General features: G+C 42.8%; 1 protein-coding gene and 1 long non-coding RNA gene across 3 annotated transcripts in view; one reads left to right on the top strand and one right to left on the bottom strand.

Moving 5' to 3' along the window:
- Positions 1 to 6636, bottom strand: part of sim2 (SIM bHLH transcription factor 2) — an 89527-nt gene extending 82891 nt beyond the window's left edge. The window contains exon 1 of the mRNA XM_033032442.1: positions 6258 to 6636. Coding sequence (XP_032888333.1) covers positions 6258 to 6432 — 175 coding nt within the window. The 5' untranslated portion in view covers positions 6433 to 6636. The remainder of the gene's footprint in view (positions 1 to 6257) is intronic.
- Positions 6637 to 6638: 2 nt separating this feature from the next.
- Positions 6639 to 15644, top strand: LOC116980331. Of its 2 annotated transcripts, XR_004413938.1 has the most exons (3): positions 6639 to 6981; positions 7544 to 7608; positions 15216 to 15644. It is a non-coding gene; the product is annotated as an uncharacterized LOC116980331 (long non-coding RNA). The 2 variants fall into 2 exon arrangements; XR_004413937.1 differs by lacking the exon at positions 6639 to 6981 and having other exon boundaries at positions 7469 to 7608.
- The last annotated feature ends 9024 nt before the right edge of the window (positions 15645 to 24668 follow it).

Raw genomic sequence — 24668 nt, 5'->3', positions numbered from 1 at the left:
GCCTCCACTGCCTTCTGAGGCAGAGAATTCCACAGATTCATAACTCTCTGGCTGAAAAGGTTTCTCCTCTTCTCCGTTCTAAATGGCCGACCCCTTATTCTTAAATTGTGGCCCTTGGTTCCGGACTCCCCCAACATTGGGAACATGCTTCCTGTCTCTAGCGTGTCCAATCCCTTAATACTCCTATATGCTTCAATAAGATCCCCTCTCATCCTTCTAAATTCCAGTGTATCAAGCCCAGTCGCTCCATTCTATCAACATATGACAATTTAATTAACCCCGTGAACCTACGCTGCACTCCCCCAATAGCAAGAATGTCCTTCCTCAAATTTGGAGACCAAAACTGGACACAATACTCCAGGTGTGGTCCCACTAGGGTCCTGTACAACTGCAGAAGGACCTCTTTGCTCCTTTACTCAACTCCTCTTGTTATGAAGGCCAACATAGAAACATAGAAACATAGAAACATAGAAAATAGGTGCAGGAGTAGGCCATTCGGCCCTTCGAGCCTGCACCGCCATTCAATATGATCATGGCTGATCATCCAACTCAGTATCCTGTACCTGCCTTCTCTCCATACCCCCTGATCCCTTTAGCCACAAGGGCCACATCTAACTCCCTCTTAAATATAGCCAATGAACTGGCCTTCACTACCTTCTGTGGCAGAGAATTCCAGAGATTCACCACTCTCTGTGTGAAACATGCCATTAGCTGATTCAAATGAAGACAAATACGACCAATAGTCCTTACTCTCTTGGTTGCGGTACACGTGAAATCTTTGGAATCATCTCCAAAGTGACACTCTGATCTTTGCAATGGCCATCCAAGGGCAATCAAATATTAATATGTGACCCTTAATTCCCATGGATTTCTTATAGATACATACATCGGGTTGTTATTTTTATAGGGCCGAAATTCTGCTTTGACCTGACTTGAGAATGCACGGATATAAATTATTTATCTACAAACGAATCCATTGAATATACCAATAGTTAACTTAACATCCAGTCAATGGTTGAGTGGGAGAGTGTAGCTTCCTTTTCAGAAACACAACAACCTCACCGCTATCTACTCCACCATCCACTCACCCGCTCAGACCCAGGTTCTACAGTAAGGCCTGGATTGGCGTATTTGACACCGTCTTCCTCCCACGTTCATTGCAACCATGCTCGGGTGTTTTGTAACAGAGTGGCGAATGTACGCCATGGAAAGCAACCTAAAGGCACCAAAGAGTTGCTGCAGTGGACTGTAATCATGTAGTCTCTCACGTGGATCATCCTACATATTAAACTAAGAATGAGTTACATGCACAGCGATTCTTTAGGTACATTATTGACAGCCCTTGCCTTACTGAGGAGACTATTACCAAGTGGTCATTTCTTGAATCCAACAATCTTCATATGGAAGAGAGACACAAAACGCTGGACTAACCCAGCGGGACAGGCAGCATCTCTGAAGAGAAGGAATGGGTGGCGTTTCGGGTCGGGGGAATGGAAACGGGAAATATAGGCGGTGATGTGGAGAGATATAGAACAAATGAATGAAAGATATGCAAAAAAAAGTAACGATGATAAAAGTAACAGGCCATTGTTAGCTGTTTGTATGATACTTTTATGCATATCCTTCATTTATTTATTCTTGATCTCTCTACATCATCGTCTATATCTCTCGTTTCCCTTTCCCCCGACTCTCAGTCTGAAGAAGGGTCTCGTCCCAAAACGTCACCCATTCTTTCTCCCCAGAGATGCTGCCTGTCCCGCTGAGTTACTCCATCATTTTGTGTCTATGTTCGGTTTAAACCAGCACCTGCTGTTTCTTCCTACACAATCTTCAAACGGATTTGGGATAATACAGTTCTGTATATATTTTCCTATGTTTATACCTTGGGACTGAGACAATTATTCTGCACTATATTCCCATTGAAGTTCGCAGCATTCACCGTTTTATTGTTCAGGTTTCAGTGCAGCAAAAACATATTTTTCAAATAAACTATGTTTAAAATCCGATCCAGCGTTGGAATGAATGAGGTGTTCATTTAATTAGCATTTCCTTCTGCCGGCGAGAAATATCAGGGAGTTAGTTCACTTTCCGCGTACCCAGAGTTAGCCGAAGAGCAAAATACTTGCAAACTGCATTCTCCAAGCTTTCATGTTATGGCTCGGAGTATAGTTCAGTTTAAAATAGATGGATCTGGTTTAATTAACTTTATAGTTTTAAACAGGGTGGTATAAACCTTGTATTGTGGCGAATTTTGATAATCTAAAATCTCAAAGACGCGCGGCAGGTTGCTTAATTGGCATCTAAAATTGTCCTTTGTGCGTAGAGAATGGAAGCGAAAGTGGGATTAACATAGAACTAGTGTGTACGGGCTACGTGAACTCGGTGGGCCGAAGGGCCTGTTTCCATGTTATAATTAAAGCTGAATTAAAGCAGTGAGCCTCGACATTACAACAAATATATCTGTCGCTGCTCTTTAGCGCTCCGCGGTAATAAAAGCACAACCAAAGTCGTCGACCGATCTTCACGAAGCATAATCAGCGGATATATATATTAGAGTAGAATCTGTCTCCGGATATAGCTGCGTTCATGCTTTGAACTTAAAGCGTCTTCTATCCCCTTTGTACTACAAACTAATTTATGCATAAATCTACTTGAAATCGGTTTAATTAAGGTACATTTTCTTTCACAAGTACCTTGACTACGTTTAATTAATGGCGAATTTCACATGGATGTAGTAATCAGTGTTGCCATTCGAACGCCATAAACCGCAATCATCGATTCGAGAAGATGAAATAGTCCAAAACACAAAGTGCGAATGACCCTTTCTCTCTGTTCTCCCTCTGTGACTCCAACACCTATGGGTCCCTGTGTCTCAATTAAATAGTCCAACGACTGTGTGTACAACAAATGACTATATCAATACCACATCTCTACTCTGACGGACTATTGTCTACAAAGGCTCCCGCCACCTAATTCATTCATGATCCCATTCCATGAACCAAAATTCCAAACCAACCCCAGGATATTTTCTGCAATGCAATAAGGGCAGATATGATATCAATTTGCAAACAACTGATACAGTTTTGTTCTCTACAATTCTGCGCTGATAATCTATATATATTTGTAATCGTTTTACACTTAGGGACGGGTCGACATTTCTGTGCCGCGTTCACACTGCAATTCGCGGCACTCGCCATTACATTATCTTTCTTCACAATTACGAAAGGACAGATTTTTCCAGCTCGAAAAACAAACCGACCTACTCCAAAGGGAGAAGGTTCCCTACAAACGACGAGTTGTGAAAATCTGCAATATCGAGGCAACTTCTAATTCAATCAAACTTGAAGGCCTGCTCTTCAATATTGTATTAATATCTACATTATTTAAAAAAATACGCTGCGTACACCTGCTCGATACAAAGCCATTATGAAGTTAAGCCGGTTTCTCTCCGCTCCCGGTCCGACCACTACCTGCATCCCCTTCTCGACAATAAATTCATTCTAAATAAACCATTACTGTCAACGTAAAGATGATCTGAATGGTGCTAGGTTTAAATATGAGGAGCGGGTGCGTCTAAATCCAAATGGGGAGTGTGTGCATATACTCTGCCGACTAGACAACGCTGCTTCCAGCCTGGAGGCCGAGGAGAGATTTAAGATGCAACAGTTTATATCTTAATCCACCAGGAAAATGATGGTGCATATATTGTGTGAGTGTGTGTGCAATTGCATACACATATGAGCCACGTATTTGGCAGTGCTTAATTCTAAGCAACACGCATGCATGCCAACATGATGTTGAATTTGAGTCTCATATACACAATAAAAGCAGATATCCATTCAAGGAGCATCGAGAACAATGTCTGCTTTTACACGCCGTTTAATATTTAACTCAAATAAATCAACTAGCATATTTTAACAGACGTCTGTATTGTATATAATAATTCACGCCATCTAGAAAAGTTTAATGAGTGCATTAAAATATGCCGGGCCATTATAATAATAATGTGGCGAGTCTAATTATTTGTAATGGCAATTACAAAATGGGCCCAGAGTAATGGTTCGCTCGCTGCTATTCTGGTGTGTTGTAGGTGCCACGATCTCCATTGTATATTTGAAGTGACGGCTGGGTTATTACTATTGTTTGGTCCACTGCATCTGCAGCAGGTAAGCCTTTATTTCACACTGCACCAAGACAGGCCGCATATATCATGGTCGCGGGACGTTGTCAGTTTATTTAGTTATTCATCGAACATTAACCAGGATTTAATGAAATTTTTAAAGAGCAGAATTTTATTGCACTGTCAACGTACACAATGACTTGGAAACAAATTGCCACCCGATTCTATCTACGATTAACCGCATATGACCTCTGGTTCCTATGGAATAAACTATGTGGGGGTATTAAAATAAGAACATGGCGATTTTAATTATTCAGTTCCAATTGCATAGAGACGAGCGGCCGTGTATACAACGGAACAACGGAAAGATACAACGGAAAGGACATTTTTTTGCCTTCCCATCTTAAATTTAGTTTAAATATTAGGTTTACACCATGGCCATTGCAAACAATAATAGTAGTGCATTAAATTTAACGAAAAGATTGAAGCATATCTTGAGGTTTTGTTACTGGACAATATTAAGAATCCCCGGACCGCTTCCTTTTGAGCGGTTACCATTTATAACTAATTCACAATTCGGTATTGAAAGCTCTTATGAAATAATTATCCACTCGTCTTATCGGCAAAAGATTACTCTTTCCTAATGTGGAAATAAGTGTTTTGTTGAGAAGCGTGTACCCTTATTGTAGGTGCACCTGTATGTAACTCGTGAGCAAGTGTCTTTGCAATCGTTGCTGGCCTATAAATCTATTGTGGGGTTGGAGAGGAAAGCGGTGGTCGCCTCGTGGAGCAATGCCGGAATTGTATTTTAAACAAGGGTATATCTGAATTACCTACACATATTAAAAAAAGAATGCATCTCAGAATATGCTACACTGAATCATCAAAGCAACATCTCAATCCATCTCCAAACCTACGATTGATCTTAATTTGAGCTCCCTTCAAATTGCAATTTTTCTATTAAATCTTTCTATTAAAGCCTTCATGATTATTTCCGGAGGCAAATAAAAATAAAAACCAGTTTCTGAAAACGCTTTCAATCATTGCGGATGTATTGTGGTGAAGACATGCGTGGATATATTATTAATTACCGACCAAAAATAGTTCACATAACGCTAAAGAAACCAAATGAGCCATGTTTTGGCCGAACAGATGATATCGTAGAAACATGTAACACGTCTACATAGGATAGTCACCTATCCCTTTAAAAACTAAATGCGATAGTCACCCAACCCTTTAAACACTACAAGCGATAGAAACCTAACTCGGGTTGCTGCTCAGAGTTCAATCGAAGCATTCACAAAGCAAAGAAGGTCGGATATCAAGAACATAATTCAAGATCCGGTTAATTAAGCACTAAGATTAATGGTGCAGCATCGCGGCCTACATTTCAACAAGGATCCGTGCCAAGAATGCTTGAATGTTCAAATATTTGTTTTCTATTAAATCATTTAGAATATTTCTCAAGTAACGCTATTGAAATATATTAAATGTGAATGGGTTATAAAATCAAGCAATGCGGAGAAACAAACGCCTGAAATGCGAATCTATAATTACAAAAAGTATCCATAATTTAGGGAATGATATGAATGTAATATGGTTATCTTCAAGACTTGACCCCTAATAGATATATTTATTGGTCCAATCTGACCTTAATTCATATTATCCACTCGTCTTATCGGCAAAAGATTACTCTTTCCAACCTTATTTCACGTTGATATCAGTTGGAAACATTATACCCTTTAATCTAGTTCTGGTCTGAAGATTAAAAAAAGTCTACAGAACTGATTCGCTACAATACTGAGTATTGTGTTCAGCATTCTATATCTTCTCATTTGCTCTATCTAATACACTTTGACTGCCTATTGTAATACTGTGCAGTATATCTGATATCTAATATATTCAGATAGCATGCAAAACAAAGTTTGTTCACTGTACCTCGGTACACGTGACAATAATAAATCTAAACCTCCCCCCAAAAAAGCACAATTTGTCTATGGTATTGAAATTTAAGAGGAGTTAACCTTAGAAATGAGGAAGTTATTTTTTTTTTTTAATATAGGGGCCTGGCACTTTGAGATAGCAAAAGCGACCTGGGGTTTGAATTGTTTCAGCAGTTCTCTGGGCTGGAGCTTACCTTCAGGAAACACAGCTCTCATCTTGAGGTAGCTGGTAGCCAGTCTGATGATGGATGCTTTGTCCAGCTGAGAGGTGATGGCCGAAGGTAGAGGCAGTAGTTTCGCCAGCTCGTAAAATTCCCCATTTTCCTTTTCCCTTCTCGTCTTCGCGGCATTTTTAGATTTTTCCTTCATTTCGTCAATTGCGCCGGAGTGTTACTGACATAATGAAAACAATCTTCCGCGGGCCTCGGAAACATTCGTTCCCTTTTTGTTGTCCTTAAGTTCCGAGCGATTCTGTTCGCTCACGCAGCGCAGTGGTCAGAAATATCATCGGAGGCGTTTTTGAAAATGCTTCGATTAATGGTGATCCCCCCCCCCCCCCCCCCCCCCTTGCTCTGTACACCTCGCAGCCGCGTTGGGTCGGAGAGCCGTGTCTTTCAATGGGCGATTCTCCCCGGCCACTGCAACCAGCCTCCGATTTGGGGGGGGGGGGGGGGGGGGGGGGGCTGGTCCCACTGAGGATTATATGCACTCCGCGCCCCGCACCCCTAACCCCAGCCCTTTATCCCGGAGACCCTCAGCTCTGTCCGAACCCTGGCTTTCCCAGTACAAAAAGTACCCGAGTCTCGCTGTCTCCCCCCCCCACCTCTGTTTCTCCTCAGTTTGGCCTCCGGCTAAGAATCTATTCGCCACCTGCTCCGACCCCACGTTTCACAAGAAGGGACGCGGATGCAGTCCGAGGTAAGATCACCCCTATCAGCTCATTGAGCGAATGTGGCCGGATCGGCTGGAGGTTGTCAGTCTACAGTGCACGGGTTCCTGAATCCTACTGCTGCTAATGTGGCCGCTGTATCTTCAGGGGTGTGTGTGTGTGTATGGTGTGGGGGGGGGGGGGGGCTAGGAGCTGGGTGGGTAGGCGCTGAGGGGGGGGGGGGGGTGGATGGTTAGGAGCTGGGTGGGGGGGTGCGGGGGGGGGGGGGGGGGGGTAGGAGCTGGGGGGTGCGGGGGGGGGGGGGGGGGTAGCAGCTGGGGGGGGCTAGTAGCTGGGTGCGGGAGGGGGTTAGGAGCTGGGAGGGGGGGGTGGGTAGGAGCTGGGGGGGGGGTTAGGAGCTGGGAGGGGGGGGTAGGAGCTGGAGGGGGGGGGGGTTAGGAGCTGGGAGGGGGGGTGGGTAGGAGCTGGGGGGGGGGGGGGGGGGGTTAGGAGCTGGGAGGGGGGGGGGGGGGTAGGAGCTGGAGGGGGGGGGGGGGGTGCCAATTGCGATGCTCAACTGGCGGAATGTCAGATCGTCAGTTTCCTTTTCAGTTGCGCTTCGAGTCGACCCAGGGTGTTGGGAGCTCCGGACAGGAAAGCGATGTCGTCCAGAGCAGGTTGGCAAGGAGTCTCCACTGCCTGGGGTCGTTACCTACTCGTTCAGAGGTTGCTTAACTTCCCGTAGATCTTCTACCAGCACCGTGCATTTTGCTAACACTGACCGGGTCTATTGTCATGTGAAACTCGCAGAGAATAATCGACCCATCTCAGTCCTCTGTCTCACTCGCACGAGTGCAGATCAGACCCCTCGCGTCAGCTCCTGGTTACACTCTTGCTTTCAATTCAGGTTATTGATAAGCAAACACTGGAAGGGCCGTTTTGTTTTCGAGTGCTGTTGCTCCAGTGTCCAACATAACTACGTGCGTGCGGGGAGGGGAGAGGGGAGGGGAGGGGAGGAGGGGGGACGGGTGAAGGCTGTTTGAACCAGCGCCAGAATCGCTGGGTGTCCCCAAAGCCTATTTCCTTCTGGGACTTCCTCCCACGCTCACACTGTCTCACTCCCCCGGGCGCGACCACCTTTGATCAACTATATGACTTCACTTTCACGAGTTTATTCTCCTCCTCGCTCCCTCCTCTCCACCCCCAAATTCAAACCCAACTCCTTGAGCGCTTCCCTCGCTTGTCCTGTCACCGGCGAAGCCAGCCACGCGTCTGTCGTTAATTTACTTATCTGCTGATTGGCCCATTCGTGGTTCCACATCCACAGTGTCTGCTTCATTTACAGTGTATCACATTCACAGATTCACCCGTGTCCAGCTCATTCAACCCACTGACTGCCTCGCTCGCTGTCTCACCATCTCACTGCCTCATTGTCTTACTGTCACTCACTCACTCACTCACTCACTCACTCACTCACTCACTCACTCACTCACTCACTCACTCACTCACTCACTCACTCACTCACTCACTCACTCACTCACTCACTCACTCACTCACTCACTCACTCACTCACTCACACTCACACTCACTCACTCACTCACTCACTCACTCACTCACTCACTCACTCACTCACTCACTCACTCACTCACTCACTCACTCACTCACTCACTCACTCACTCACTCACTCACTCACTCACTCACTCACTCACTCACTCACTCACTAACACACTCACTCACTCACTCACTCACTCACTCACTCACTCACTCACTCACTCACTCACTCACTCACTCACTCACTCACTCATTCACTGTCTTACTGCCTCGCAAGTTCAAGGACCCTCACGTACTATTCTCACTCTCGCTCACTGTCCCCTTCATGTACTGCCTTAAGAGCTCAATCTCCCTCTTACTCGCCTTTTCGGCCACTCGGTTTCGCTCTCCCAGTCTCACTTTCTGCCTCACTGACTCCCTACCTTCCTATCGCAACGCCTCATTCACCGCCCCATTCATTCACAGTCCCGCCCACACACCGACTAACGCGGCCTCTTTCACACTTTTACACACATTGGCATCTTTACTCTGAGCTCTTGTCTCATTATTTCATCTCGTGACTACCACTCACACACATTCCCCCATTCGCTATGGGACTTCTCCGTTCGCCCATCTGGAGTGCAATAGATACCCAAAGACATAGACTAGCCTACATCTAATCAGATCGAGAGAGACAGCGCAGTGTGTGATGCCGCATATTCCCTAAAGAGTAGAATGACTGGAATATTCAAGTTTGGAAAGTCAGCACCGTGACGTCAATGCCGTGTTATACACATTTTCTGTCCACCTTGACTGTTATTGGAATATTTGCCCCAGTATCATATTGACATGCTTACAGCGGAATCCATCTTTTGGACATAATAGGGAAATACCGCGCGTTCGGCCTCAATATTTCTGGGTCCTGGCTGCTGCGGCGATTGAGCGGGTGGGGTAGGAGGGAGATCCGGAGGTTGCAGGTGGTTTCCGGAGGTTGCAGGTAGTGGAAGCAGGTAGGAGACTGATAAAAACCTCCGGGAACCGCACGGAAACCTTGGGTGGGGCGCAAAGTCTCCAGAGGTTTCTGTTCAGGTCTCCTAAGTGGGACAGGGGCATTAGAACACACTGGGACTAAGATCCCTTAACGAAACCCCCAAATTTAACATTTAGTCCCTTGATCAACGTTGTTATATCCTGATATCAGGAGACTGATATCATGCACATTAGTTAGCATTAGTAAGCCACAATTCACAACTTGATGAAACGAGATAACGTTGCTGTTCATTAATATTTGTCACTAATGCTGGTCATTGATATATTTATGTGATATTGTGGTAACTATGTGGGGCTACATAGTCGATACTATTACATTGTACTTCTAGTCGTATTGTGGTTATATACGCTTACTTGTTACATACACACAATTGACGTGCTATTGGATTGACATGTTCTAGTTTGAGGCCGACATCTTAATACTGTTCAATTAGGCCAGGGTTATTACAATGCAATATTGCGATACGATTATGTAATTATATGACTGGTAAGAATTATATTGTGGAATATCTCTGACATATTAATTACACTTGTTTGATTGGCGGCTTGTGTGACGACATATGACATATTGTGGAACTGCATGATATATTGCCGTTTTATGATTGACATGATATTAAACATACGCGTAATTAATCATACTTTAGTCATGCGACTGGATATTTGTGTGATTATATGACAAACACAGTTACGTTTTCGGTATATAATTGTATCCTTATACTATGGTTAGTGGGTTGAAGTAATATGTTGTTGCATCATACACATGTTTTAATTATTATATCATATTTTATTAAAATTACCAACATACCATGGTTTAAGGGAATGTAAGTAAAAGTTTGCAATGCAGAAAATAGTTATCATTTGGAGATCCCTCTCAGCGAGGATTGTGGAATGAGGATCAGTCTGTGTGTTTTCGTTAGGGATTTTTGGTGCGGGGAAAGGATGGGGAAATTGTGTTGATGGAATTGGTCCGTTCCCAAAACAATTCAGTTGTAACAATTCATTAGGTCTACGACGGTATGCTTGGTATTATTCCATCTAAATGACTAACTTCAAAGTAGTTACATGACCGAATATTGTGTTTATGTATGACCGATATTGTCATATTTTTTTATCAGTGATTATAATTTTATTTATTAAATGTTGATTAACATGATTTACTTATTTTGTGAACAATATGATTGAGCTATAATATGTGATTGGGGACGGAAGATGACAGTTCAAGTTGGCAAGGCCATTGAGAATATGAGATCTTTGGCCTTACACGTGGACAGTGCCAAAAACAAGGATCCTGGTTGGATCCCAGCTGAAGTATTGCATTCAATTTTGGATTGCCCAGTTTATAAAATAGTTTAAAGTTTTTGAGAGCACAAATGAATATTTGGTACACGGCGATCAGCGATGCTGGTATAAGTTAGACAATGGGACTAGAGGGCTCCCAATCCGAAAAAAAACCCTGTCCCTTCCCTCCACAGAGGCTGCCCGACCCACTGAGTTACTCCAGTACATTGTGTTTCGCTTATGATTCCAGTATCTGTCGCTCTCTGTAGCTCAATATAATAAGCAAGATGGGCAAAGGGCCAGCATTGGAGAAATAGAAAGATCGCAAAAAGCTGCAGAAAAAAAGAATAGACTAGGTCCTGGATAAATATAAAGGTAAAATTAAAATGGACACAAAATTGTGAATGTACATGGATGAATGTGTCAATGCATGGGGATCCTAGGAGCAAATGTGGCAGACAGGTTAGTGACAGAAGAAAGAGAATCAATGTTGTTGACTAGGGAACGTGGCGAAATGGGGATGATTTATGTCATTGTCTGGAATATGCTGTCTGAAAGGATGGGGGGTTGATAAAGGTGGAAACAAAGAACGGCAGGTGCTGGTTTACCGAGGAAAGGCACAAAACGCTGGACTAACTCATCGGGTCAAGCAGCATCCCTGGAGAACATTGGCTAGGTGACGTTTCGGTTGGGGACACTTGAGGATTAGAGAGTTGTGAATTGTGAAGCAAGAGGATTAAAATAAGGTCACTGAGTAGGCACGAAGTGAACACATGGTTGGGTGAAAGGGTAAAGAAATGCAAGTTTTTTGTTGTAGCTTTTATGGAAGCAAGGAAGGTGGGTTGGGTGCTTGGTTACATCGTGGTATGATCTGTTATTGTAATCTTGGGATGCGCCATATCGCTGGTTGTCTATTCATTAACATTTCTGTCATGTGCTTGGCATTATTATATTCCAAGTAATTCTTGCAGTTGCACCATTACAATCACCCTTCCCGTACTTTCAACTCAGGGCCACTGACTCTAAAATACCCAGCCCCCCTGCCCATGCCTTTCAAATGGCCCAGTGTCAAATATTGGGGCGTTCTGTTGTCTTATTAATGGCAACCAAGGGTTAGAGAGGCAATAGACAATGGCAGAACAATTGAAAGGATCGATATGGGTAATTTTGAAATATAAGCAACATGGTTTTTTTCAAGAATCATATTCAGGAAACATTGTCATATGCACAAGCACCGTGAGGTACCGCTAGAATGAAGATCTCGCTCGCACTGGGACTGAGACCAACACACAGAAACACACATTAGACGTACACATGCATCAAATTCGCAGGAATGTAAAATAACAAATAATGTGCTAAATAAATGTTACCAACTTTGAGATCAGAACAAGGGTCAGAACGGGTCTAAACAGGGGAGGGGCAGTTAAATGGGTTGCAAACTGAAGGAGTTAAGGATACTTGTTATAACAGACCGTAGATGGGGGAAGTGGTGTTCTAGAATGAAAGCTGAGACTACCGCTGCTTAACATTGATATCACTTATTACATGTGAGCATTAGAAGTACCATTTCTACAGATCCAAGCTACTGAGAATTGATCAATTATAATTACTGCTGAGATGAGCGTGGCCAACCGGAAGAAACCGCCACTACATTTGCACAAACATACACTAGTTTTGATATATGAGGGGAACTGGTGCGTTCAATCGAAAGAACAAGGATTGCACATAGGAAATATGTAGCGAAATGGGTTAAAGGAGCAGAGGGATCCGAGGGTGGAGTAATAAAAACAAGTAAAGACTGTAATGCAGATTTATAACTCCCTGAAAAGGCAAAGTTGTACTAAATGTATAAAACATTTGCTTTGAGCTGACTTGGAATAGTTCTGCTTTCCATATTATTTAAGAACAAAAAGAATGTCACGGGCACTCTTGGTTAGGTGTAAAAACAATTTAATAGAAAAGTGGCTCTAGAAGAAAGGGGCTGAAGAATAAACTGATTTGAAAGAAGGGACACTAATAAAATGAACTATAATCTTAAAGGAAGAATCTTTATTTAGCGTGGCAGGATTGTGAAAGTTATATCATCGCTGATAGACGCAGGATAGCCTCGGTGGTGTGTGGGGAGGGAGGAGGATAAAGATTATGTTGATTTAGGTTAAACGAAGAAAAAATTAGAGCAGGCTTATATGGAACATAAAGTTCTGCATAGTTTATCGGACTGAACGGCTTCTTCCCGCAAATCAAAAGCAAAATACCGGAGAAATACAAGGAGAAAAGGAACTGAAGATGCTGATTTACACCGAAGATAGGCACTGAATGCTGGAGTAATACAGCCGGACACGCAACATCTCTGGGTAGAAGGAATGGGCCTATCCCTTCTATCCAGAGATGCTGCCTCTCCCTTTGACTTACTCCAGCGTTTAGTGTCTATAAAAGGAGAAAACGTCAGTAGGGGGGCACAGGAGCCTGCAGATGCTGGAAATCCGAGCTAAAAACAAAAGGCTGGAGGATACACAAGAGGTCAGGCAACATCTGTGGCGGGAATGGACCGACTCGGTCAGCCGTCTTGCCACCTCTTGCTGCTCCAAATGTCAATTTAATGATGGTGTCATGGCTTATTATATTGCAAATGTGAACCTTATATTATGAATTAATACGATTAGTTAAATAATAGCGGACGGAGATAATATGATAATATCTTTATCTTAATTCCTTTCATTAACTGATATGTTTATAAGGTTAGTTTTGATATGTTATTGTGGTTTTCATTGGAAACCTCTTAATTATTTAGAATTATTTTGCTCAACACCATTTTCAAATGCCAGGCAACATCCCTGGAGAAACGTTACCTATCCCTTTTCTCCAGATATGCTGCCCGACCCGCTGAGGTGCTCCAGCACTCTGTGTATAATCTTCGATATAAACCAGCATCTGCATATTTTGTCTGAATTTCAAACATGCGCATCCCTGGAGAACATGGATAAATGGCGTGTAGGAAGGAATTGCAGACGCTGCCTGACCCACTGAGTTACTCCAGTATTTTGTGTTGAACTTCGGTATAAACCAGCATCTGCAGTTCCTTCCTACACAATCCCAGCAGAACATGGGTTGGTGACGTTTCGGGTCGGGACCCTTCCTCGGACCCAACCGTCACCAACCAATGTCCTCCAGAGATGTTGCCTGGCCCGCTAAGCTACCCCAGCATATTTTGTCTTTTGTTTTTGTAAACCAGCATCTACAGTTGCTTGTTTCGACCATATTCAAATAAATGGTCGAGGTGAATTCTGAATGACCGGCGATAGGTGTAAACACAGCATCAGCGCTATGCAGCAATGCAAAGGCGAGCAATTTGCAGCCCGATGCAGTTCCTTTGGGCATGAGGAACAGATCCCATCCTCTGGGGCAGACTATTTTAAAATCTTGCAGTAATTCATTCCAGCAACACATCTGCACGACCCAGCATTACGCAACCTTCTACTTATGCCGTGGCATAATAAGACCCAATTTTGTTTTCTAAGAAAATGCACTGAATATTAGAAAATTAAGTTTGCAATGTTTCCATATCAAAGGGAGACTGCGCATGCCAAACCTAATATGTTAGAATGAAATCAGTATTTCGATTCAGTAATGTTGCAAAGGAAAGCGAGCAGTGTAACGTTTGAACTGCGTTCCTTAATTAGTATAAATACTGATAAATAATATAAAAAGAAAACGTGAGAATTCAGAAATGAACAGAAAGTGTCACACAACCTTTTAATGTTACCAGGCGGGCGGTCGGAATTGGTGCTACGACCTATTTGGCAGCGCACCGTTCCCTTTTTCCACGTTCTGCCCTGATTTAGCACACCAAAGCGCATTAGAACCGAGATTTATTGGACTGGAAAGTATATCAAACATTGGCGTTTCATTAACATTGGCGATAAAATCCAAGCAGTTTTTATACTATACCTCGAGACAAAAGCATGTGCTCTATTTGCACTTATTCAACCCTAATCAGAAAGAAACGCGATAGGCCAAAATGTGCATACATTGACTCCCAAGTATGCTTTCTGAAACTGCATGTCTAATATATGACCAATATATCTCATATCTTGTCCGCTATTTGAATAAACGCACTTTCGTTCACATGCGTACTGTCTTAAACATGTGGGGTAGTATTACTACTGGCTTTTGTTCCCAGTTTCAATATCACACAGGGGGCAGGAAAATAAACAATAAGGCTCCAACTGCTTTGTCTGTCGCTTTCATATATATTTTTTGGAGATAGACACAAAATGCTGGGGTAACTCAACGGGACAGGCACTATCTCTGGAGAGAAGGAACGGGTGACATTTCGGGACGGAATAAATTCCTGTTTTATTCAACTGGAGATAACAGTGTAATTACAAATCACATTGACAATTGTCCTGTTTTATAACACACGCAGATCCTGAACGTGTCATTAAAAATGGAAAACGTTGGGAACACTTTGCGGGTCAGGCAGCATCGGTGAGGAAGAAACCAGGACAACCGTTAGAATTCAAGGAGATTTCATCAGATGGCTTTTGACCCGCTGACTCTCAAGCATTTGTTTGTTTTGGATTTCCTGCATCTGTAGCTTATGTACTGCGGCATATTAATAGATGCCTTCCATAGGCACCATAATAAGTAAACGTGATGGCATATGTTGCTTGTGTAATGTGATTTACTGGATGCTACTTTAAAAAAAAAATCTATTATTTCTTCATATCTATGAAATACTTTGATATCCACATCGACAGTAGACATTTGCTGCCCTCTTCCCATTAAGAAAGAAATGCAAGGCTACTTCTTAACTTGACTAATGAGGAAATAAAATAACATTTTCCTGGGAAAAGATCAATTTGGAAGGGCCGATTCCGACGCGATGGGCCGAGTAGCCTCGCGCTATATTCTGCCTCCTTGACAAATCCCATTCTCCACAGATTTCTACAATTGCAGTTTTACCTGATTTAAGAAAAAGGTCCATGGTATATTCATATATGGGGCCTCTTTCCAAAAGGGAAATTCCTGTTGAATTAATGCGGCCTCTAGGGTAATACCCAATGCACCGCTCTGTTGCAAAGAATCACTGGCCGCGTTATAAAAAGTACCTTCTCTGTTGCGGCCATTCCGTCAGTCAGACGCATTTCAATTGATAAATACTTCATGGCGGGCACTGTCTTATGCAATTAATAATTACCCTTGGCACAGTTGTAAAAGCTAATTGTGAGTTAGCACAATTTTCAGCAATACACAATATTACCGCAGATTACAGTCTCTTGCGATATAATAATTTATACAGGAAAACCCCACCCCGTATTATTAACTTATAAATGTATTATTTGTCACTTAAGGACCATGTGTTCCCATGCTCTGCGAGACTTAACCGGAGCGCAGAAATTAAATTCAATAGACACCGCAGTTTTATATACCAGTGCTAATTTCAAGTAACCCTTGCATCCCCTCTCTCTCCTTCCCTCCCCCACCCAAATTGCATTAGCCTCAAAGTCCTCTTGTTGAGTCTCATTAGCTGCAACTAGGTTTCACCCAGATACAGCTAACGATGGCCTGTTTCCTTTTTTGCATATATTTCATTCATTTGCTCTCTATATCACTACATCACCGTCTATACCGCTCGTTTCCCTTTCCCCCGACTCATAATCTGAAGAGGGGACTCGAACCGAAACGTCACCTATTCTCCAGAGATGCTGTCTGACCCTCTGAGTTACTCCAGCTTTTTGTGTCTATCTTCGGTTCAAACCAGCATCTGCAGTTCCTTCCTACACACAACCTCTTTATTTCATGCATTATGCTATTCCACAAGGTGCACAGGTTTACGGATAGTTTCCCAGACCCGTTGTTATAACTGAAATGCCATCCGGATACTTCGCAGTTGGAAGGCGAGGGCAACTGAAGAGATTGACCCATGCCAGAGGACTTGGGGAAAAAATATACGAGACAGCGAATGTACCAGAACATAAACGGACGTAGGGATTAAAATACGAAAGGGTTAATTAGATAGGGCTGGGAAGCTTTTTTAGTGTCCTTTCTGCTTGCATTGCTGCATCTTTACCGTGACAAGATAACGGGTTCAGTGAGAACTGGATATAAAACATGTTTTGTTACAATCCTGTAGTAGCGGCAAGTAATTATACGAATGGGGTCGGCGGTTCGTTTCCTGAGAGGTAAGACTGTGTATAAAAAACACGTTAAACCCACTTTGATTTTTTTTTTTTTACATTTTCGAATTCCGAAAGTTCTAAAGAAACATTTTGAATTTAAAAAAAAGTTATCGATTTGATGCAATATTGAAATCAGCACTTTAGAAAGAAAAAAATCTGGGTTAACAGTAAATAAAAGGCGATTCTTTGTTTTAAGCGGGCTCAATAGTCTAACCCATAGCACCGCTCGGATTAAGTTGAACGGAATGCTTGAGAAGTTTAACTTTGTTTTAGTGAACTATTTCGAACTTCCCACGAGTGCGTGCCGCTGGAATATATACAGGGAGCGAGTGGCCGAGTTATACCTGGGCCCTCTACAGCTGTGAAGGGCTCTTGTGGACTAATCAGGTAAATTATTTATTTTGTTTCACTAGCTGCGATACTTAAGCTATCACTTTCTTACAACCTGCCACCTCTGATGGATTAATGCAAGGAGCCGATATGGAAAGGAAAAAAATCCCCTTCACCAGATGCTCGTCTATGTGGCGTGTGAGCCGGTAAATTCTGAAACGCTTTCACTCCACTTCTTCTCAGCCTTTCTGCGCTCGCACCCGATCCCACCCGGAGTTTGAAGCTGATTTGATTCGGGATACACGCTATTCAAATTAGCTGAACATTCCCAGTTTACAGCAAATCATCTTTGGCCAAATACTTGTTTTAGTTTGTGCATTTCGCTAGTGAGACACTCTGGCCACAATCTTCACTTTCGGACGTCCCAATTCGAAATAAAAAGACTTATTGCTTTCCCAGGTTGTGATTTTGAAATAATCATGTGGCCATTATATACTGTATTATCACGATCCGTGTAGTAACCTCTTCATAGTCTAGGAGTTACTCCAGGAGTTCGCCTTTCGCTGGTTATGTTCCGTTATTCGATCGTTGATATAGATAAATGCTTGAATAATTACAAGTGCATCAAATGGCCACACGATCATTTCAAAACCACACTGCAGATTGGATATAATTGTCGCCACTTACAGTATATATATATATATATAGGAAGGAACTCCATATAAAAAATATATATGTACACACACACACACACACACAAAATACAGTATATATTCTACATAATACAGCATAATATATAATACACAGTATAATACACAATATTCCTATACAATATGGTACATACATCATATATAATACAGTATATATCCTACTTTATATAAGCATAATATACAGTATAATACATAAAATAATTTATAATATTCCTATATAATGCGGCACACACACACACACACACACACACACACACACACACACACACACACACACACACACACACACACACACACACACACACACACACACACACACACACACACACACACACACACACACACACACACACACTATGTATACAGCACCCATCTGTTAAACGGGCGTTATAGCCGGACCAGCATGAAAAAGCGCGAGGAAAACGTTTCGTGTGTAAAAATAAGTATCCCGTTAGCTTTTAGAAATGGTCTGCATTAATGGGGATAACTTCACTCAGATTTTGAAGTCCCACCGCTGCGAGATACAGAGGTACAATATGTGTGCGTGTGTGAGAGTATGTATGATCTGGGCCTTTCAACAATGCTGCTGCGGTACATGGATCACACTCTCCTGTGGAGCAGTTTATGTATCCACGCAGCGGGCTTTCCACTGAATGCTGAACGTTGACATGCAGGCATGCAGCATACAGTCGAACCTAAAGCAGAGCTCACACAATGCCTGGATAGACATCCACTAATGTGAGATATACCCCCACCCCCAATATGATTACACGCACTAAATGTCAGGTATTAGCTGACGTCGAAATTACTTGTTTGGTTTGTGGAGAAAGATATGATGTTCTCTTTTAATTCCATCTGTTAAATATCGCTGGACCAACACGAAAAAGTGCGAGGAAAACATTTCAGTGCAGAAACGAGTATTCAGTTAGCTTTTAGAAATGGTTTGCATTAATAGGATAACTCCACTGTGATTGTCGAAGTCCCACCGCTGCGAGATACAGAGATTTTGTTAGCATTTTCACCATTATTTAAGGAAATTAAGGCATCACGATACAAATTGGGCTGAAGGCACAGATGCTGTAATTTGACACTGCAAATTAGTTCGTTTCTCATATACCTCTGCTTGTTTATCCTGTCTCTGCCGATATTAGCTTAGCTTAGAGATACAGCGCAGAAACAGGCCCTTCGGCCCACCGAGTCCGCGCCGACCAACAATCACCCTGTACACAAGTTTTATCCCACACACTGGGGACAGTTTACAGAGGCCAATTAACCGACAAACCTGCACGTCTTTTGGAGTGTGGGAGGAAACCGGAGCACCCGGAGGAAGCCCACACGGTCACAGGGAAAACATGCAAACTCCGTTCAGACTAGCACCCGTAGTCAGGATCGAACCCACGTCTCCTGCGCGGTATGGCAACAACTCTTCCGCTGCGCCATTGAGCTGCCCACCAAAATATTAAAACCAAATTATTCTGGCAGCTGTAAATGCACAATGATTGGGCTACTGGTGGAAATGAATGGTACATCGGGGATTTCGGAAGAACAGTTCTGCTTATCATAGTAATTAATTAATACAGCACCAAAAAAAGGACCTTCGGCCCAAATCGTCCATACTGACCAAGATGCCCCATCAACCTAGACCCATTGACTGTGTTGGGCCATACCCCTCTATACATATACTTGTTGCCCTCAGCTTCCTATTAAATCTTACTGCTCTCAGATGAAACCCATGTCAGTCTGAAGAAAAGTCTTGACCCAAAATGTCACCTGTCCATGTTCTCCAGAGATGCTGCCTGATCCAGTCCAGCACTTTATGTCCTTCCATGCCCTCTGGGTCTTGATTCCCCTACCCTTGGAAAAGGACTGTGCACATTCACTCTGCTTATTCCCCTGGTCATTTTATGTACCTTATAAAATCACCCCTCAGCCTCCTGCACCCCAAGGAATAAAGTCCTAACCTGTCCAATCTCTCTCTATGGCTCTATAGCTCAAACCTTCCAATCCTGGCAACATTCTCAAATATATTCTCCGCATTCTTTCCAGCAAAATGACATCTTTCTTATAGCAGGGTGACCAAAACTGAACACAGTACTCCGGGTGCAGCCAATGTATTTTACAATTGTAATATAACATCCCACTTCTAGACTGTCTTCTGGACAAGATGGTATACCTGGTTGTGTTTTTATAACCTGTTTAGACCAACTGGCTAGAGTTTTTGCAGTTATTTTCAACCTCTAATTATTGCAGTCTGAGGTTCCCGAAGATAGACACAAAAAGCTAGAGTAACTCAGCGGGACAGGCGGCATCTCTGGAGAGAAGGAATGGGTGACGTTTCAGGTTGAGACCTTTCTTCAGACCCTTCTGAGGAAACCACCTGCTTTAAAAGGGGTTCAATCATAATGGTGCCCAAGAAGAGTTTAGTGGCGTGCCTCAGTGACTACCGACTGGTGGCACTAATGTCCATGGTGATTAAATGCTTTGAGAAGTTGGTTGAGGTGCATACCACCATCTACCTCAACAAGAATCTGGACCTGCTACAAATTGCCGATCACCGCATCAGGTTAACACAGGATGCAATCTCACCGGTCCTCCGCTCTGCACTGGGCCACTTGGACAATAAAAACACATACGTCAAGCTGTTGAACATAGACTTCAGCTTGGCGTTCAACACCATCATCCACTCCAAGCTGGTTACCAAACTCACGGAACCGGGCCACTGTGCATCCCACTGCAACTGGATCCTTGACTACCTCAACAGACCACAATCTGTATGAATTGGCGGCAACACTTCTTCCCCGAAAAACCATCAGCACGGGAGCACTCCATCACCGACTCTAGCATAACTACCTGCAAAGTGTAGTTTGGTTTAGTTTAGAGATACTAGTTTAGAGTGCAGTTAAGCTCCCGTCCCACTTAGGAAACCTGAACAGAAACCTCTGGGGACTTTGCGCCCCACCCAAGGTTTCCGTGTGGTTCCCGGAGGTTCCAGGTGGTTGCCGGAGGTTGCAGGTAGTGGAAGCAGGTAGACTGACAAAAACCTCCGGGAACCTCCGGGAACCGCACGGATACCTTGGGTGGGGCGCAAAGTCTCCAGAGGTTTCCGTTCAGGTTTCCTAAGTGGGACAGGGGCATTACTCACTGAGTCTACTCCAAGAGCCTCCCACCAAATGTAGGATTCTATCACTAAGGTGAACAAGGACAGCAGGTCCTCTTTGTAGCTTACCCCTTCATAAATCATTTCATCTGATTTGGAAATATATTTCTGTCGCCTAATTGTCAATGGATCTAAATTCTAGAACACCTAACCCAATAGCACTATGGAAATTAGTTTAGTTTAGTTTAGAGATACAGCGTTGAAACAGGCCCTTCAGTCTACTGAACCCACACCGACCAGCAATCACTCATACACTAGTTCTATCCTACATGCCAGGGACAATTAACTGAAGCCAATTAACTTATAAACCTGCAAGTCTTTGGAATGTGGGAAGAACGCGGAGCGGGGGGAACGTACAAACTCAGTACAAACAGCACCCACGGTCAGGATCGAACCCGGGTCTCTGGCGCTGTAAGGCAGCAACTCTACCGCTGGGCCAGAAGTATAAATGTTGTACAGGATGTTGGGGATATGAGGCAAGATATATTTAAAACTGAGACAATATCATAGAATCATGGAACTAACAGCACAGAAACAAACCTTTTCGACCCACATTGTCCATGACAACTTTGATGCCTATTTATGCTAGTTCCATTTGCCTTATTTAGGTCCATTTCCTTCTTTGCACTCTTTATATAAGTACTTGTCTAAATGCATTTTAAAGCTTGTAATTGTATCTGCCTCCAGCACTTCCTCTGGCAGCTCATTCCAGCTCTTTGCAACTGCGAAGGTGAGTGCAGCTGAAATGTGAAGCATGGGGACATACAGGTTCTTGGAGGCAGAAGAAAAACAGAAAGGTTTATTTTGGATTGCTTTGGTAACGAGCTGGCACATGCATGTTCGTCTAAATAGCTTCCTTCTGAGTTAAGAGTTCCTGTAGTTCTGCGGTTCGATGGCGACTTACTGTGGCAACACCTAAGGTTATTAGAGAAGAGAAGCAACTTTACCTCCAGCATTTCCTTTATTCTGTGAAATCAAACTCCTCATTTTCACGGGTGCATGTATTAGTGACAGATTCTTACAAACAGATGAACACAGACACATAGCTGAGAGTAGTCTTTACACAGTGTGGAATTGTAATGTCTGGTTAGCTTACTGACTGATTTGCACTGTGCTTTTTCAGGCACCAACTTACAATTCAGGATTAATTTAAGAGAAAATTATTAAAATAAACTCCCCTTATTGAACCTCAAACACCTGCCAAAATGGAACATTTTATTGCATTTCGTAGCATTAAAACGTTTAACGTTTGTTTTCTCTGCAGAATGGAAGAGGTTTTTTTGCATTGTGTGCTTTTGAAAAAAAAACCTCATGTTGAAATTGGCCAACGTTTAAAACAAATAGGGCAGCTGCCCAATCCACATTGCCCCTCTCTACCTCACTACAATTTAAAGATACGTGAGTGAAAGTCAATGGCAAGTGTTTTGCACAACATACTTCTTCATGTTTCCAGGTAAAAGTTGGATTAACGTTTTGACTCTGAATGTATGGACAAGGCTGCAGGATATGTGTGAAAGATTCCACCATCAAAGAGCGGAAGATGAAAATAGACAACATGGAGATTGAATACGAGGCCATCCTCCATGTAAGTATCACTGCCGGCTTACAGGATATGACAGAGCGGTCTGAAGAAGGGTTTCGGCCCCAAAAGGTTGCCTATCTCCTTCGCTCCATAGATGCTACTGCACCCGCGAGTTTCTCCAGCATTTTTGTGTACCTATGACAGAGCGGATATGTATTGACTGGGGAGATTGTGCTAATAGAAACATAGAAAATAGGTGCAGGAGTAGGCCATTCGGATCTTCGAGCCAGCACCGCCATTCAATATGATCATGGCTGATCATCCAACTCAGTATCCTGTACCTGCTTTCTCTCCATACCCCCTGATCCCTTTAGCTACAAGGGCCACATCTAACTCTCTCTTAAATATAGCCAATGAACTGGCCTCAACTACATTCTGTGGCAGAGAATTCCAGAGATTCACCACTCTCTGTGTAAAAAATGTTTTTCTTATCTCAGTCCTAAAAGATTTCCACTTTATCCTTAAACTGTGACCCCTTGTTCTGGACTTCCCCATCATCGGGAACAATCTTCCTGCATTTAGCCTGTCCAACCCCTTAAGAATTTTGTACTGGGGATAGTCATGCTGAGCTGTAAGTATATTGTCACTGTACCTGGTACATGTGACAATAAAGAAACCATTGAAAAGGTTGCGATTGTAAGTGTGGAAATGAACTGCAGATGCTGGTTTATACCAGAAGTGGACACAAAGTGCTGGCATAACTCATCGGGTCAGGCGACATCTCTGGAGAATAGGATGGGTGAATATAGCTAGATTTAAACAGTGCAACAGATGTTAACAAAACCTCTTATTCATTTTGACCATTAAATAACATTATATAAACATTAGAAAAACCTTAAAAACATTAAAACATTAGATAAACATTAAGAAAATGCCTCACATGTGGAATTTTATTTACCAGCTGTACAAAAGATATTATGTTTGAAACAAAATGACGTTCAGGATTTATATCAGCGAATGATCTGCACACTCACCCCCATTAACTCCATCTACACTTCTCGCTACCTGAGGAAAGCAGCCAGCCAGCCCTGGCTAAGTCCTTTCCCACCCTGGTCATCCTTCTTATCCCTGCCCCCATTGGGAGAAAGAAACTTGAATGAGTGCACCACCAGACCGAGGAACAGCTTCTTCTCCTCTGTTATCGGGCATCTGAACGGCTCCTTCCATCAGCAAGTGTACGGTCCTGATTTTCCAAACAGTCTCATTGCGGACATTGGACTTTGTCCCTGGAACTGTCAAGCTACAGTTCTGAGATCTACATTCTGCACTCTGTACCTTTCTCTTCACTCTCTCTACTGTTATTGAGTTTGACTTGATTGTATTCATGTATAGTATTATATGATTTGATCAGATAGCATGTAAAAACACAGCTTTTCACTGTACCTTGGTACATGTGAAGATAATAAACCTAAACCTAAAACAATATAATACAAACAGAATCATCTGCCTTTAATTCTCGTTTCGCATACCGCTGTTGACTTGACCAATTTACCTTTCTGGTAAAGGAAGGTTTATAGTGCTGCTATCATTGTATCTATTCTGCTGCACATAAGCTTGGCAGCCTCAATGCATATATGATCAAATTCTATGGGACTTAATTCAAAACTTCCTCTCAGCCAGGAGCAGCAATTCGTTCATTTTAGAACAAGGAATTTGGTTTGCTGTGAAACGTGAACACTGCAAGTCAAGGAATTATTGCCAGATTCTGAGTCAATCCCGTTTTAACAGAAAAGTGCTCCACTAGATTTAAAATAATATTTTTGTAATGTGTAAGGTGATATTGAACAAAGTTCCATGGTTCCAGTTGTGATTCAGTATATTGAGAAAAATATATCTGCAGTTTCTGGGATTCAGTTATTTCCCTGGTGAACCCAAGAAATTAAAACCTGTTGAACTGCCCTTCGGCTAGACAGAAAAG

Source organism: Amblyraja radiata, chromosome 14, assembly GCF_010909765.2.
Source record: "Amblyraja radiata isolate CabotCenter1 chromosome 14, sAmbRad1.1.pri, whole genome shotgun sequence".
Classification (NCBI taxonomy): domain Eukaryota; kingdom Metazoa; phylum Chordata; class Chondrichthyes; order Rajiformes; family Rajidae; genus Amblyraja; species Amblyraja radiata.
The sequence above is the reverse complement of the archived record's forward strand: the minus strand, read 5'-3'. Positions and strand labels throughout refer to the sequence as shown.